Source organism: Labrus mixtus, chromosome 9 (assembly GCF_963584025.1).
Source record: "Labrus mixtus chromosome 9, fLabMix1.1, whole genome shotgun sequence".
In the NCBI taxonomy this organism is placed as follows: Eukaryota; Metazoa; Chordata; class Actinopteri; order Labriformes; family Labridae; genus Labrus; species Labrus mixtus.
The window spans coordinates 19,913,325-19,929,781 of NC_083620.1; the positions used below are offsets into that span (position 1 = coordinate 19,913,325).

At 37.2% G+C, this 16,457-nt stretch overlaps 3 protein-coding genes across 3 annotated transcripts; 1 reads left to right on the forward strand and 2 right to left on the reverse strand.

Annotated features, from left to right (window-relative positions):
- On the forward strand, window positions 1-5,312 carry LOC132980555 (extracellular calcium-sensing receptor-like). The gene is made up of 8 exons (XM_061046756.1): window positions 1-143; window positions 287-635; window positions 1,140-1,427; window positions 2,344-2,895; window positions 2,995-3,216; window positions 4,107-4,230; window positions 4,331-4,803; window positions 4,890-5,312. The coding sequence occupies exons 1-8, from the start codon at window positions 133-135 to the stop codon at window positions 5,310-5,312; spliced, it is 2,442 nt and encodes an 813-aa protein (XP_060902739.1). The 5' UTR covers window positions 1-132.
- Window positions 5,313-6,439: 1,127 nt separating this feature from the next.
- Window positions 6,440-10,049, reverse strand: LOC132980556 (extracellular calcium-sensing receptor-like). Its single transcript, XM_061046757.1, has 6 exons — window positions 9,946-10,049; window positions 9,529-9,805; window positions 8,588-9,412; window positions 8,265-8,486; window positions 8,022-8,145; window positions 6,440-7,338 (listed from the first exon to the last, which is right to left on the reverse strand). Exons 1-6 carry the CDS (start codon window positions 10,032-10,034, stop codon window positions 6,440-6,442), a joined length of 2,436 nt encoding a protein of 811 aa, XP_060902740.1. The 5' UTR covers window positions 10,035-10,049.
- A 3,610-nt stretch (window positions 10,050-13,659) lies between these two features.
- LOC132980558 (uncharacterized) lies at window positions 13,660-16,211 on the reverse strand. The gene is made up of 5 exons (XM_061046759.1): window positions 16,028-16,211; window positions 15,353-15,500; window positions 15,118-15,198; window positions 14,444-14,501; window positions 13,660-14,348 (listed from the first exon to the last, which is right to left on the reverse strand). The coding sequence occupies exons 1-5, from the start codon at window positions 16,174-16,176 to the stop codon at window positions 13,660-13,662; spliced, it is 1,125 nt and encodes a 374-aa protein (XP_060902742.1). The 5' UTR covers window positions 16,177-16,211.
- Window positions 16,212-16,457: the final 246 nt, after the last annotated feature.

Below are 16,457 nucleotides of genomic sequence, written 5' to 3' on the forward strand. Positions count from 1 at the left end.
TGTGTTTTCTTAGGGAAAGAAGAAAAAAACAGTCTGTATGAAGATGGAGATGTAGTTATAGGGGGCTTGTTCCCTCTACACTACAGCTCTGTGTCCTCTGTTCCGACTTACAAAACAGAACCAACACCAACTATGTACAAATAGTAGGTGACCTTTTGAATGTATTTGATAGCCCTAGGCCTGTGTGCAATGCATGGTGTGACATTTTCTTGTATTTCTGTTCAGGTTGTTTTTGTATACCTAAATATGTTTTCAGATGAACAGCCTTTCAATTCTGCACATGCAGTTTCAGCTCTCGTGCCTTGCGCTGGATGCAGACCATGACATTTGCAATCACAGAGATAAATGAGCGCAGTGACCTACTCCCACAGCTCAAGCTGGGTTTCCACATCCGTGACAGCAGAGATGACATACCTGTGTCTCTAAGAGCATCCCTGCTGCTGGTGAACGGCCAGCCAGAGAGAGGTTCCACAGCTGAGAATGTGACAGGAAACAAAAATCTCAAACGAAACCTTGGCGCTAATTTAGGCTGTTCCGCTGTACAAAGGACTGTGTCCTCAGTAATCATAGGTGATGCTGCCTCTGGAGTGTCTATGGCACTGTTAAGAAGCCTGGGTTCTTTCCATATTCCTCTGGTGAGACTGTCTGACTGTTTGAGCACTGCTGTTGAGATAATACCAGGGATATGTGTTTCTGTCATGTTTGATAAGTCTTTTACACTTCCTATATATGCTTGAGTTCTGAATAATTGTTGTACAGTGAAAATAATTTTATTTTTATAAAGCAGGTCTTACTGCTCAAACATTCTCTAAAGAAGTATGATTATTCTCAACGCAGAGAGAAATGTTTCATTTTTTTATTAAAAAATGAAATTGCTAAATTTTCTTTGCACTCATGAAATGTGTTTTTAAACTGGATGACAAATTTAAAATGCTTTATTTTTTAAAGGAACCAGTATAATGCATATTTTACAATGAAAGGCCGTTTTTACAGCTGATAGTTAGGCTTTTAGCTTCCCCACCTCTTAAATGCCCTCCTTAAAGTTCTAAAAAATGTTGGGGTTTTTGTTGGGTGTAATGTGTCGCTTTTTTAAAGGCCACAGTGTGCTGGAGGATAACTATTGTTTGTTTTAATACCAGGTGAGCTATTTCGCATCCTGCAGCTGCCTGAGTAACCAAAGGGAGTTCCCCACATTCATGCGCACAATGCCTAGCGATGCTTTCCAGATCAGAGCACTCGCCCGGCTGGTTAGTTATTTTGGCTGGACGTGGGTGGGAGTCATCGGTGTGGAGTCAGATTACGCTCGCTTTGCCATTGAGCTCTTTCTGCAGGAATCAGTGCAGTACGGTGTGTGTGCTGCCTACACTCACTTTTACCCTGTAACCCTTAATCAGCAGGCTTTAGATGAGCTTCTGGATGTGATTCAGGTAACTGAGTCATTATAGATTTTTGTGTGTAATGAATTGAGTTTGTGGTGTTGGATTGAGATAGTAAAAGAAAGCAAAGTCAAGAGGGTTTAGAGGGGCGCAAACAATGACATCTGGGGTCTCCATAAATACACATGCAATGTAATTTAGTTCTAAACAACTATATTACCCTATTAATGATCACATTTTAACTTAAATCGTATTTGTGTCATCAACAATCTAATCAAGGAATTAGAAATGTATTAACACTTCAGAAAATCAATTTCTCAAATCCAACTTAATTTTATATCACTAACAGTATGTGATGTTTAAACCACTCATCACAAACACAGCACAACATGTAACGTAATGATATTGATTTCATTCATTCTTATTTGTAATATTTTGCATTACACTAAAACGATCAAAGCTGGTTAAGTAGGTCAGTAATAGAATGCTTAGCATTGAAATACAATAAACTATATCCTGATACCACCACAAGAGTATTAAACAACATTCACATATTTTTCCAACTAAATCTGAAACATTTCAGACTGATTGTAATTGAAGTAATTGTTTATATGTCAAAAATATATTTAATCACTTTTGTATTTATATATTTTATTTATTTGTTTATTTGACATGGACATACAGTCACATTGGTGCTGTAACATTTAACCATGCACAAGTCCCAGATGCACTGCTCTGAGTGTTTTTAGCAAAATGCTAATTTGCAACATCTGTTCCATCCCCCTGACAATGTGACCATATGTTTACTGATTCAGAAGTACTGCATTTAAGTGCTATTATCTTACAGGTGCTTTACTATGAATCACATTTAATGGAATGTTAGAGAGATCAACATACCATCACTTTATTAAAGCTTTGAAAATAGCTTAAATATTTTATTAACCATACCCACATTTTCTCTGTTTAGATGGCGTCCTCAAAGGTCATCATTAACTTTTCTGGTGAGTCAGAACTTCAGGGTATTCTGGCAGCAGTCCAGCGCCGGAATATAACCGGTCTGCAGTGGATTGCCAGTGAGGCTTGGGCCACTGCCTCATCTCTCTGGGAAAAGTTTGGAGACCTCCTGATGGGAACACTGGGATTTGCCATCCGTAGAGCTGATGTGATTCCAGGGCTGAAACAACACCTCACCAGTCTCAGAACACCATATATTCAGAAATCAGCCTTTTTAGCAGAGTTCTGGGAAGAGCTGTTTAACTGTCGGCTGAACGGGTCAGTGAACAGCCACTCTCATGGGGGTGACAACTACCTCGACAGATTGCCATGTAAAGGGACGGAGGATTTAAGTGAAGTTTACTCTCCTTATTCTGATGTGACACAGCTGAGAGTGTCCTTTAATGTCTACAAGGCGGTGTATCTTGTGGCCCATGCCTTGCATGATATGAGTGACTGCATAATAGGAAAGGGGCCTTTTCCCAATGGCACCTGCACAGACCCTAAGAACTTTGAACCGTGGCAGGTGAGACTAATTGTAGGTTGAAAACTATTTTTTTCATGAAAAGGTAAATAATGCATGATATGTATGTGTTTATATAACATCTTTTCTACCCCTCTTTAGCTCATCCACTACATGAAACAGGCACATTTTTCTGCACTGGGAGAGAAAATCAACTTTGATCAAAATGGTGACCCTATTGCTTATTATGATCTTTTGAACTGGCAAACGAGACCTGATGGCTCACTTCGATTGGTAAAAGTAGGTTTCTATGACGCCTCCATGCCTGCTGGACGCAGCCTGGTCATAAATGACTCAGTGATTGAGTGGCCTGTTGGAAAGCAGGTGTGTTCTCTGCAAATGGGCTTGAGACCATGTTCACCTCTTAGACTGCTGTATGTACTCTTGATCAACACATCCGTGAACTTGATTTTAATGGTGTGCAATTTTATTGATTGTTAAACAAACAGAGGTAAATGTTGACAAATGTACATTGATTGCACACAATGACCATTTATTACCCAATATTGATTACAATTTGTAATAATAGAATGAACAAAAAAAAGTTAAAGAGAAGTTAAATAGCTGGGCTAATTAAAGAGAAAAAAGCCATTGAAACAACCTGCATTTTTTTTTTTAGAATATGGTTGACATGTGGATAACTATGAGAACAAAGTTTGACATTTAAAATTCATTATGAAAAATATTAAAAACTTAAACCAAGGAGGTAAAAGTTGTACTATTATAGCAAGTTCAAATTATTCTTGAAAACAAAATAAAAAGTACTCATCCGTAGATTAAAGCTAAAATACTGATATGTTAACAAAGGCACACACACAAAAAGTAAAACTGTCAGTTGAACTGTGTTCACAATGATGCATGAGCATCCTTCTTTTTTTGACAATTTAAATAATTTAACCCCATACATAAAGCAGCTTTATCACAGTCTTTTGGGAACAGGTCATTGAAAAAACACTCAAAGAGGAATGAAAACTGCTTCATTGCTGATTTTACATTGCAATCTCTCTTTTACCATAGCTTAAAGAACAGTATCCATGTTTCATTGTAATACATTTACATAGATCATGCTGAAATTGGTTTGCATGCTTTAATCTGTTATTCTAAAAAAAGTTGGATCAGAACTGTAATGTTTAACAAAGCAGAGGCAGAAGGCCTTCAGGTGAATTTTGATATATAACAGTGATTTTTTTGAGTGGCTGAACTTTGCCTCTCAGGCTTCCCGGTCTGTATGCAGCGACAGCTGTCCTCCAGGTTTCCGTATCGCCAGGAGGAAGGGGGAACCCATCTGCTGTTTTGACTGTGTCCCTTGTGCTGAGGGCGAAATTAGTAACAAGACTGGTGTGTTGAGTTCTGTCTTTCTCGTATTCTCCAAATATAAACTTAAACTTGTGATTAAATGTGGCTTTTCCAAACTGTTTTCTTCTATCCCCATCTACAGATTCTTTAGAGTGCTCACACTGCTCTGATGACTCATGGCCCAATGGAGCCAGAGATCTCTGCCTCCTAAAGACTATTGAGTTCCTATCTTACCACGAGTTGATGGGTATTGTGATGTGTGTCGTAGCAGTTCTTGGAGCTTGTATCTCTCTTTCAATACTCACCATATTCTTTACATACAAAGACACACCACTGGTTCGGGCGAACAACATGGAGTTGAGCTTCCTTCTCCTGGTGTTTCTTACCGTCTGTTTTCTTGTCAGCCTGCTGTTTATTGGCGAGCCCTCGGACTGGCTTTGCCGAATCAGATACCCAGCATTTGGGATCAGTTTTGCCCTTTGCATTTCATGCCTACTTGCCAAGACAGTGGTGGTCCTCATGGTTTTTAGGTCTACACTGCCAGGAAGTAATGTCATGAAGTGGTTTGGACCCAACCAGCAGAGAGCTAGTGTGCTTTTAGGCACAATTATCCAGGTAGAAACACTTCACGACTTTCCTTTTTTTTTATTTTTAACTGTGACACTAATAAAAGATACATCCTGTTTTTTCTCTTCACTTAGGTAATAATCTGTTTTATCTGGCTGCTCACTAATCCACCTTATGCCAACAACAACACAAATTACCACAGTGCTACCATCATTATTGAGTGTGTTGCTGGTTCAGAGGTTGGCTTCTGGTGTGTTCTTGGATATATTGGCTTCCTGGCCTGCATGTGTTTCCTAACGGCATTTTTGGCTCGGAAGCTGCCTGATAATTTTAACGAGGCTAAGTTCATCACCTTCAGCATGCTGATATTCTTCGCAGTGTGGATTACTTTTATCCCAGTGTATGTGAGCACAGCAGGGAAATACACAGTGTCCGTCCATATTTTTGCTATTTTAGCCTCGGCTTTTGCTCTCCTCTTTTGTATTTTTGTTCCGAAGTGCTGTGTTATCATTCTGAAACCAGACAAAAACAGCAAGAGAAACATGTTGCAAAGATGAAAACAACAATTTAATAAAAAAGTATATTATATTAATGGATAAAATATCTTAATTTGTAACAAGGCTTGTAAAATATTAGAAAAGATTCTCTAAAATACTGTTATCAAAGTGCAAGCTAAGAGCTGTTTTTATGTCAGTTTGTTTTCTGATAATGCAAATATGTGCTATATTTCATAGGTTATTAGATCATACATGTCTAATTAGATTTTTAATTACAATTGCTTCAATATACCAAAACAGAGAATTATGAATTATTAGAATTATGAAATAATAAACATACTGTAAAGCTCTATAGATGGGTTATCTGTGGGTTTTTTTTGTTTTTGATGTATGCATGCAGATCTAAAAACATTACAGTATTGAAGAAGATTTAGTATGATGACATTTCAAGATGATAAAGATAATGGCCTTAAATATGTTAAATAGAAGCTCACCTTGACATGGGTGCAACACTGACACTAACTAATCAATAATATACAAAGTTGTACACTCAAAAAGAAAAAAAACACTTAAATTTATTATTATCGAATAAAATAAAACGCAATCTCAGGTTCCTGTAACGTAATGTGAGCAGCTGAATATGTTGTAGCCACATTACTCTGGTAGCTTTCGAGGACAATGACCGTCAAATGTACGCAGGTTTTTTATTCCAGTTCAATGTGCATGACATGAAGACAAAATATAAAAACTGAGTGGATAAAGTTTACTTTTAAGTCAAAATGTTCCTAACCAAATACAAGTGTGTAGCTCTTGATGATTTTATTTCACAACATAGGTTTAGCGACATACACAGCACACAAAAAAAAGTGAACAACATGTGATAAGACATCACTTTAGATTTTTTCCAAGTAATAGTACAATAACAATTAAATATACAATGAATAACTTTTTTTTCTCCATTACTTATGAACTCTGCATTTAGTAATAATTTATTTTAATCCTTATTTAAAATACATCTTGTGCATCTTGGATGTAACCTGATAAAGACAATGTTTTTAGTGTATTGGCAGACTGGTAGATATATTTGTGTTACATATAAAGTAATTTTTCCTTTTATCATTGTATTCTACTTCTACCTCACATAATATAAAGTTTAACAGAATTATTATCTGTATATGACGATTTATTTACAGTTTTCCCATGACATGTTTCTTTGTATTTTTCTCTGGCTGAATCAGTATTATGTAACATTTAGGTGCAAAAATGCTTATTAATAAGCCAAAGGCTGAAGACAAAATTGCAAATATTTCCACAGCTACAGTGAACTTTCCAGGAGAGCTGACATATGCTGGGATAAAAGTGACCCAGACTGCACAGAAGATCAACATGCTGAAGGTGATGAATTTGGCTTCATTAAAGTTATCTGGCAACTTTCTAGCTAGAAAAGCCAGAACCAGACATATTACTGCCAGAATCCCTATGTACCCTAACACTGCATAGAAAGCAGCCTCAGAGCCTGTGTTACACTCTAAAACAATCTTCTTATTGCTGTATCTTAAAACCATGTCTGGGAAAGGTGGCTTTAATTTCAGCCACAACACACATATCACTACCTGTATTAAAGTGCAGGAACAGACTATGATCCTTTGCTGTGCAGGACCAAACTTTTCTGCTAATTTCTTTCCAGGGAATGTGGCCTTGAAAGCTGTGACGACAACAATAGTTTTTCCCAAGACACACGATATACAAAGTGCAAATGTCACACCAAAAGCTGTATGGCGCAGCATGCATGTCCAGACTGTGGGTCTGCCGATAAAAGTGAGGGGACAGAGAAAACACAAAAAAAGAGAAAACAGGAGGAAACAGCTGAGCTCGGAGTTGCTGGCCTTTATGACAGGAGTTTCTCTGTAGCAGATGAAGACAATCATTGTTGCCAGAGACAGGGTAGCCCCAAGCAGGGATACAAGGGTGAGAGCTATTCCCATCGGCTCATTATATGCCAGGAATTCAATGGTTTTAGGAAAACACTCATCTTTCCTCTCATTGGACCAGTATTCCCGAGGACAGGCTGTGCAGTCGGCTGCATCTGTTTACATTAACACAGAGAATCAGTAATGGGGCTGCAGAGATTAAAAAATGTTCAAATTAAGAAGTTTACTGTATTTCAAAGCCAGAGATTCAATCAAAGTGCAATCAGACTGATTATTTTTGACAGTCATTGTGCAAAAGATAATTCTAAAAATAACAATACTCATTGGATGAAAAAACCCTTATTTTACACTGAACTTTTTCACTGTTTTGACGTGTAGTTTCTCATGTAAACACATTAAACCAGTGGTTCTCAACTGGTGGGTCAGGACCAGAAAGTGGGTCATGGAGCAGTTTTCAATGGGCAGTGATTGTGTGCTTGGAAAATAAACTTGTAAAAAATTATGTGAAGTGCTTTTTAAACTTGTTTTTTTTTTGTGCCATCTGAGGTTCAAACTGCACAATTTTTAACTAAAAGAAATCAGAAATTTGGGTCACGATTTCTCATTAGACTAGACGAATTGAGAACCACTGAACTAAAATATAGCAGTGTGATTCCTTGACCAAAACAAATCTCAGTTTATTACCCCAGCCCCAGTTCCCAAAGTTCTGTACGTTTTCCCTTAAAGGCCTTACACAGCTAGAATACTGACAAATAGTTAAAACAAGCAGATAGACACATACACAAACACACATTGGATCATAAACCTTTTTAGTATGCCATTGAAATGATTTTGAAACCTGTTGCATTGGCTATGGTTCCATCAGCACAGGGGATACAGTCAAAACAGCAGGTTGGTTTTCCTTTTATTTGGGCTTTTCTGGTTCCTACTGGACAAACTTCAGAGCATACCGATATCGGAACCTGTGGAAAAGAGGTTGGAAAATGCAATTATAATGGATAAATATTCTTCTGATCAAATTCTCAAACTGCACACATAAACACAACACATTAACAAGTTGTATGAAATATATACTTTTTACCATTTTCCCTGTCCTCCACACAATGTCTTCGTCCTTGATGCTGAGCTTATAAGTGCTTTTTGCAGCAGAAACAAATTGACCCACTGTGACGTGTTGGACCTGCTCATCTCTAAGCTGCCAGTTAATAATATCATAAGAAGCGGGAGGGTCACCATTGATATCAAAAAACACTTCATCCCCAAATTGATTCATAAAATTCACATGTCGTAAGTGAGCAGTGACCTGAAGACAAAGCAGACCATTTAGTTCATATGAATAATATGCTGACTTTGTTATTTTTACACAGTTGGAGAATGGTGGATTGTAATGGCAGTATTTCTCACCTCTTTGGGTTTAATTTCTGATACATTCAAACATGGGCTCACTATTTTTCCATCAACTGGTTGGCAGAATACCAGCTGATGTAGGGCATGAGCAATGGCATAAACTGCTTTATACACATTATAAGACACTCGGAGCTGTGTAACATTGAAGAACACATCCTGGGAATTCATTAATGTCTCATTCCCTGTGCATACTTCATGTGCTGCCTCAGTACCTGTGTGCTCCTCAGTTGAGACAGGTCTACAGCCCATCATAATCTCCCAGAAATCTTTCACAAATGCTGCATTGAGGTCAGTATAAGGGCTAATGTGTGTAAGGAATGGTTTTAGTTTTGGAATTGCCATCTTCTTCACCACAAACCCCAGAGCTCCACCAAAAGCTCGGTACATTTCTGGTGTCGAGGGCCGAGCTGCTGTTATCCAGGCCTCACTAGCAATCCACTGAATTCCTGTAATGTTCTGTTTAACGACCTCTTTCATCAAAGGATAAAAGTCCCCCTCTGGGACAAAAGCAAGGATGACTTTGACAGATGACTGCTTGATCATTTCCACAATTTCCAGAATTTTATCGATGGTATGTGTCCGTAAAATTGTCCCAACAAATGCAACACAAACCCCATGCTTTTTAACCTCTTCAGTAAAAGCTTGGATCCCATTCCTGCCATACTCATTGTCTGACTGTATTGCCCCAATCCACTGCCAGCCAAAACGTTTGACCAGTGTTGCCAAAGCTTTAGCCTGGAAGTAGTCGCTGGGGATTGTCCGGAAAAAAGTAGGATATTTGGTTTTATCACTCAGGCAGGCACATGTTGAGAAGTAACTTACCTATCAAAAGAACAGCAACAAAGTGGTCTGAAAAAACACCACAATACAATCACTACAAAAGCACCACATATTAAAAAAACATTAACGCAATAGAATATTACATTTTACTCTCTTACTATTGGCACTTGAAATGGTCCAAGAGCTCCAGCAACAGCTAGAGATTGAGTCGATCCTGACTCTGCTATTAATGCAGATATAGCTGGAGGACAAGGTGAAGTCTTCGCCGATATACTTGTCAGTGTCAGTGCAGCACGCAAAGTATTTGTAGGAGATGCACAAGAGTCAAGGATCCTATAGCCAAGAGATATATTTGGCAGCAGAGCAGAATCATTGTTGATTTCATCAATTGCAAATATCATCACTTGGGTCCACCGAAAAGGACGAAGGTCAAATCTAAAAAAGGCATTTTTAATTGAAAGAGGTTGTTAAGTTTTACTCTCTGCTGTACACACATATTGCATTCAATTGAAATTTGATAGCTAGTAGCAGAGTAAAGTATGAAGTGTTTAAAAGCTGGATGTATTAAAACTCACCCCATGCATTTAACTCCAGCCGGCTTGCTCTTGAACGTGGAGGTGCTGCTTATCTCTTTGTTGAAAACCGGGAAGATTCCACCGATCATTATGTCTCCCTGCTTGAACAAACTTGGCATGTTAAACCTTCCTATCAATTCACAGCCAGAAACTGTGTTCAAGTACAGGAAAAATAGTGTTAAAATCATGGCTTTCTGCAGCTCATGCGTGTGCTCAGCATATTTTGAAAGAGATGAGAACGCAGTTCTTATAACGACTTTGAAACTCATATGCAGGTAGATTTTGCTGCTCACAAAAGTTGGTTTATTTCCCACAGGACAAAACAATTGTAGGTTGGCAAGATTATTACAACAGGGAAAGGATATTATCACAGATAGGATACAAAGTACACCGACATATACGCACACACATGTAATGTAGACAAAGGGGGGGATCAAAAACAGTATTCTAATGTCTATTATGAAATGATAATTGTTCATATATTTTAGTTTTTTCCAGGAAGACTGTTTTGGTAATTGTATAAATGTTTCATCTTTAATACTGACTACGACTGCATCGGATTAATGACAGCCTCATTTAGTTTACCCAAAAATGAGTTTGATTTATAGCTACCATATTTCAGTGCTTTTCCTAGGAAAGGTAATTATTTATTTACAGATCGGCCAAGTAAGATCACAATGGTAAATCAAATGAAGAGCAATACACATATTGGGGATTTGAAATGTGGTGACATGTATTTGCTTATTTTTGCTTAAATGGGTTTTGCTGATGGTTCTAAAGTAAATGTAAATGTAAAGTAAAAGTTTCATTGTGTGTTATTTTTGTTTTGCTTCATTATTCCGTTTTATGTGAACATTATATATTGACAACATAACTACAATTTATTTAAATAAATTTAAAGGGACTTGGGTTGAAAACCGGAGGGTTGTCAGAGAAGGGCCAGTTCACTTCCTGAGCATCTAAGGTTTGCAAGTTAATAGTGTAAAGGTCTTTATGGGAGCAGATAAAGTTAGAGGTGGAATTTAGTGTCCCCCAGTGGAAAGATTGGTTGATTGTTACTGTCATGGTATGAGTTTCAATGCCAGCACAGACTTTATTGTAACAGATTAGACCAGAGTGTCTGATTGGTCAACAATAACATACAATTTACTCATGAGCTAAACCCAAGCAATCTGTATTTCAATTTTCATACGAGCCAGTGAAGTATGTGGTTTGTGTTTAACATCTCTGTATGTGTGGGCACTAGTAATGGCTAAAAGAAGTATTGCAGATGCATTGAAAGAGACATATCCTTAAAATAGTTCACACGCTGACTGCTGCTGGGCAATACTTGTTTCATGTTGGTGAAGGATGGAAAAGAAACCTTGTGAAGCACAGAATTAAATCAAACTAACCAGTGAGAACATGTCAAGAAACGTAAAAAGAAAAAAAAAAATATTTTGATTTGGTTAACCGGCTTAAATATATATAACCATTTGATTTATAAAATTATGCAACAATAATGGTTTGATAAGAATAAGTAGACAATCTCATATGCCATTACTTGATCATTCTATCCTCCAGTGTCCCATTATTGTAACCAAGTTATATACTTTTTATGCTTTGGGTTTTTAATTAAAACTTAAAACATCAGAAAAAACTGCTGTGTGAAGACTAATTTGATTAAAAGAAATGATGAACTATGTTAGTTGGATGTTGGGTTAAGTGTCTTTCCCAAGGACACATTGAACATGTTGCTCAGCTGAGAATCAAACCATTAACCTTTTGGTTGAGAGGCGACCACTCTACCAACTGAGCCACAGCTGCCCCTACAAGGTGCCTGTACCTCACGTTCATCCCTTTAGGCCGTGTTCACACTTCACTTCTTTTTTCAACTGCCAGCGCCTTTTTTACATACGAGCCTATGGAAAAGGGAAAAGGGATGACGCCTTTTCAAAAAGCACCTTTTCAAAAAGTGCCTTTTCAAATAAGCCTTTTTCAGTTGAATGATTTCAACTTTTCAGAAAAGCGCTGGGTGACGTCCAGCGCCTTTCTGACAGCTGACCAATCGGACGAGTAGTAACCTACGTCCTTAGTTACCGGTGCCCAAAAAGATGTCATGCACTCAAAAACGGCAAACTTCCACCAGATATGTGTGCATTGCTGGACAGCTGGAGTACGGAGACAAAGGATTTTCTGCGGTAATTTTACAGATTCACTCGCGACAGCAGAGGGATAATACGATGTTCGTGGTATAGAACTCAATACAAACCTTATAAACACATAAACCAACAAACAAACGGTCGTTTTTCTGAACCGTCAAAACAGAGGGTGTTATTCTGAAAATAAACCGGATGTTTTAATGTTGTATCGGTGTCTGACTTCCCGTCTTGTTTGTTCTTTTCTGTGCTAAATCAATGCGTTGTGCAACGGCCAGCTCCGGCACGGTTGCACCGTAGGCTAGATCCCGTTGTTAAGGTTACAGAACACTCGCCATTAGCGCTCAAAAGGCGCTGAAGGCAGCCCTTTTTCCTGAAAAAAGAAGTCCAGTGTGAACACAGCCTTACTGAACTGGATAAAAACCTCTCTTATGGTCATTTTAAACTTAATAAATATATTAAGCTTTTCAAGAAAGTTTTTGTATTTTCAACATCATAAAAGTTGGCTTATAAAAGTGTTAATGTAAAATTATAGTTGATCTAAAATTAAACAAGTATATTTCTTGTTTGAATATGCTTACATTTTGAATTTTAATATAGAAAAAAAAGTGTGAGTAAAGACTGAAATTCGCCTTGCGGAATAAATAAACTTCTTCTTTTTCTTCATCCTAAGTTAGGAAAAAAGTTAATTATAATGTTTGAGGCTATACATTTTCAAACATAATTTATTTGATGAATTAATCTGAAATGTTTTAGTATTCATTTAAGCGTGAGTCATCGAGTTTCAAATATAACATATTGGTAAAGCTTTTAATGCCTTTTTTTTCACTTTAAAGTGGAACATTGAAAATATTAAGAACATTTTCATTGACTCCATGAAACATTTAATGCTTGAGTGTACTGGCATTGAAAAAAAAGTTTGGAATCAGCATTCAAATAGCTGCTTTTCCAAACATACATACATTTGTATCATACAACTGTTCAGTCATACTAAATGTAATGTTTGAAAAGGTCAGTACATACAACTTTTTCCACTTAAACACATTTTCAAAACCTTCCTAATCCACTTTTGCTGGGATATTTATTCCGACATTAGAATAGTTATTGCTTCACTGTGATCATTTAATTGATATATTATTGGGTAAGAAGGCCAAACTAAAAATATATTTCTCTAAATAAAATGAAGACATGTTTAAAATGTTTCAGTGTATTAACCAGTGTATTTTAAATAGAAATAGCACACAGGACACATTTCCTTCTTAAAAAAGCGTCTCTGTTGTCTGTGTAGGTTGGCAGTCATCCAGGTCATGCTAACTTTGAAGCTTGATCCAAAGGGAACTGGTTGGTTGAAGATTTTGAAGGCGTTTCACCTCTCCTTCTGAAGATGCCTTTCAGAGGAGAGGTGAAACGTCTTCAAGTTTTTCAACCAGTCCAGTTGGCTTTGCATCAAGCTTCAAAAGAGCTCTGTTCAAACTAGGTTGGGGAGGGCAGGGGGATGATGAAGAAAATAACATCACAGAAATGTAACATAGTTGCATTTACATTTTCCCATTAAATTTGAAATGTGATGTTTTGTTTATACTAACGTGCTGATCCTAATAACCAATACATACTTTGTTGGGACCATTGAAATCCGTAGACAGTTTAGTAGTTGCACATTTAACAGAACAATCAAAACATGTATATTTATTAGAACGGATTTTAGCAAACTTGAAAGTGAAACAAAAGCATAGAACAAAGTTGCAAATTGCTCTACCTGTCCTATCACAGACCAACATTTTAATGTTGACCCCACACTTCCCTCAAAAGGTAAGTCTTCAAACCACGTTTTGACACACTTATTGACAACAAGGGCGCCCACAGTCAACCACATGCAAGACACAATAGTAGGCACAGCCCTAAATTGCTGGTGTGTGTTACCACACAGTTTAATGACACTAAAAGCAGTCCTGCAGGCAATTATCACCTGTAGAGTTTTCCCCAGAGCACAAGAAAGGGAGATGACAAAAGATATCCCAATACCATTCCGGGACCACTCAGAGGGCTGATTGATGGCCGCAGATGGTGAAAAAGAGTGCAACGTCATGGAAAAAAGCATCATCACTGTCGAGGTATTAGCATGAGCAGGACTGACTCTGTTTGGGGATATGTTTAGTCTTCTTATGTGGATTCCAACCACCAACACAGCAGCCAGAAAAAATCTTGCAACCCATGTGGTAGATTCTGTGGGCTGCAAAATCTCCATCCTGTTACATTCTATGTCATCTGAGGAGAAAAGGTTTTATAATAAATTGTAATTTTGTCAAAAAAAAATTAAGAATGAATAGCAATGAATGATGTATATATTTTTTTTATCTTACCAGCTTGTGTTAGATAGTCTTCTTTCGGGCTGTGCGTTGCATATAAAGTTGATGGGCTCTGGGGACACGATAATATGAAAATCGGTTACCTCACACTGATCACACATTCACAAAAGAAATGTTGGCTATTCATGAGTATAATATATTCTGATGATATAATTTGATAATCAGTCAGTCTTTCCTATACTATTTCTATTGTGTTTACTATCCCATTTTTTTATAGTATACAATATTTGTATCACTGTATATGAATTCACTGGATGAGCTACAAAAAGATCTGTATCTAACAGATCTATAACTAATGTTTGTTCAGATTCAAAATGACGTAATACATCACAATATGTTTATAAAATATGCAATAGCACACAACAGTATTTTAACCTCAAAATAACATACTTCATGCTTGGACACATACATTTTTTTTACATTCCTCATATTAGCAGAAAGCTTGACATTTGCAATCATCCACCTATCTCTTTAATAGAAATGTGTAATGTATTATCTTTTACAAGTATGATCATTAACAACAAAAAGTAGGCAGATGTTTTCAGTTTTAGTATCACTTGGATCTCAAACAGGATGAAGATTAGATTTTTTTAAAATGCAGGGCTTTCCTTACATTTACAGAAACAATACAGTGTTTCCCAGTGGTTGAATGAAACAAGGGTAATGACCTGTGAGTGAGGAGCCTCAGATTTCAGATGACCCGATGAGGCACAGATATTACTGTAATTCCAGTGTTTGGAATTGTCCATCTTTACCTACGTTAAAGGAAATTACAGATAAATACAAACAATTGTAATTAATTTCTTATCAACTGTACTGTACTGCTCTGATTTCAAATTGTACTTAATTTTAACACATTCAAAAATAGATCAAATCCCTATTTACATCTCATCTGGCACTCACCTCTGTAAGCACTTGAATAGAGTTTCTCCTTGACAAGGAATACAGCAACAATTGCTGGATTTTACACTTGCAGAAATGGGTCTTCTGCATATCTCCATTCTCTGTTTTCTTCAACCTTTGCAACATGTTCATACAGCCATAGATCACACTGTTCACACAAGGAAAGAGAGTACAGTCTTTTTTAACCTGGTTTTGAAAAAAAAAAATCTCTTTAAGGCAGCACTCGTTTCAGGGCATCTCATCAGAAAAGGTTGCATAAATCACAATTTGTATACACTGAATCAATTACACATTGTCTTAACATTGTATCCAAACAGTCACAATTAAAAAGCAAGAATCATTTTCAAATGAAACATTGCGACAGGAAAAACAAGACATCTGTGAGACTGTAACTTGGTTTATAATTACACTAAATTAACTTCAAATCATAATCGATCCACAAAAGCTACTCTAGAGATTGTCTAAGTATCTTTTGGGGTGTCTCAATATGGCATTTAGTCTCCTATAATCCAGGCTGGATCCCCACTGAGGCAATCATTTAATTAAAAGCTAATTGCTGTTGAGTGTGTGAGCCACACTGGGGTATCCAGTGATTGACAAAAAAGCAATTAAATGAGCAAGACACAAGTAGAGGCATTGAAAAACAAACTGAAAATATACCATCAATTTACTCACCTCGCACATGTCTGTGTCAGTTTTGTTTGGTCATGAATAACAGCATTTTTGCATGTTGCACTTGAGATGAAGTGCTTTGGTTCTTCATGCCCATACTGACCGACTTCAGTACACTGGTCCCATCTGAGACATGTGCTATACGACACCATCCAAGTAAAGAGGATAAAGAAGGTATATGTGACTGTTGTCATCTCAGAGCCTTGCCTTTAGCACAGGCATGGGTCTTGGAAAGATGTGTTTTATAGCTTCCTATCTGCTATTTAGGAGGTGTAACGGGCAACTAAGTGGGCCATCCTCCGAGGTTCGTGCACACTTTTTTTTTTTTTTTTTTTTTGCATAAGACCCTGAGGATGTGATGCATGAAGATTAAATCTGACAAGAATACCTATTGGCCCCATTTACCAAATAACAATCAAACTTATAGGCTAAA

Bases quoted from the DNA above. Each gene is read 5' to 3' on its own strand.
- LOC132980555 (XM_061046756.1), top strand. The intron at 2,896-2,994 runs GTGAGACTAATT...ACCCCTCTTTAG, and splicing joins AGAACTTTGAACCGTGGCAG to CTCATCCACTACATGAAACA. The intron at 3,217-4,106 runs GTGTGTTCTCTG...TTTGCCTCTCAG, and splicing joins AGTGGCCTGTTGGAAAGCAG to GCTTCCCGGTCTGTATGCAG.
- LOC132980556 (XM_061046757.1), bottom strand. From the start codon at position 10,034: ATGATCGGTGGAATCTTCCCGGTTTTCAACAAAGAGATAAGCAGCACC. The intron at 9,413-9,528 runs GTAAGAGAGTAA...TTCTTTTGATAG, and splicing joins GACCATTTCAAGTGCCAATA to GTAAGTTACTTCTCAACATG. The intron at 8,146-8,264 runs GTAAAAAGTATA...TCTTTTCCACAG, and splicing joins TGTGGAGGACAGGGAAAATG to GTTCCGATATCGGTATGCTC.
- LOC132980558 (XM_061046759.1), bottom strand. From the start codon at position 16,176: ATGGTGTCGTATAGCACATGTCTCAGATGGGACCAGTGTACTGAAGTC. The intron at 14,502-15,117 runs GTCATTACCCTT...TCGTGTCCCCAG, and splicing joins CTGAGGCTCCTCACTCACAG to AGCCCATCAACTTTATATGC. The intron at 14,349-14,443 runs GTAAGATAAAAA...TTTTCTCCTCAG, and splicing joins AGACTATCTAACACAAGCTG to ATGACATAGAATGTAACAGG.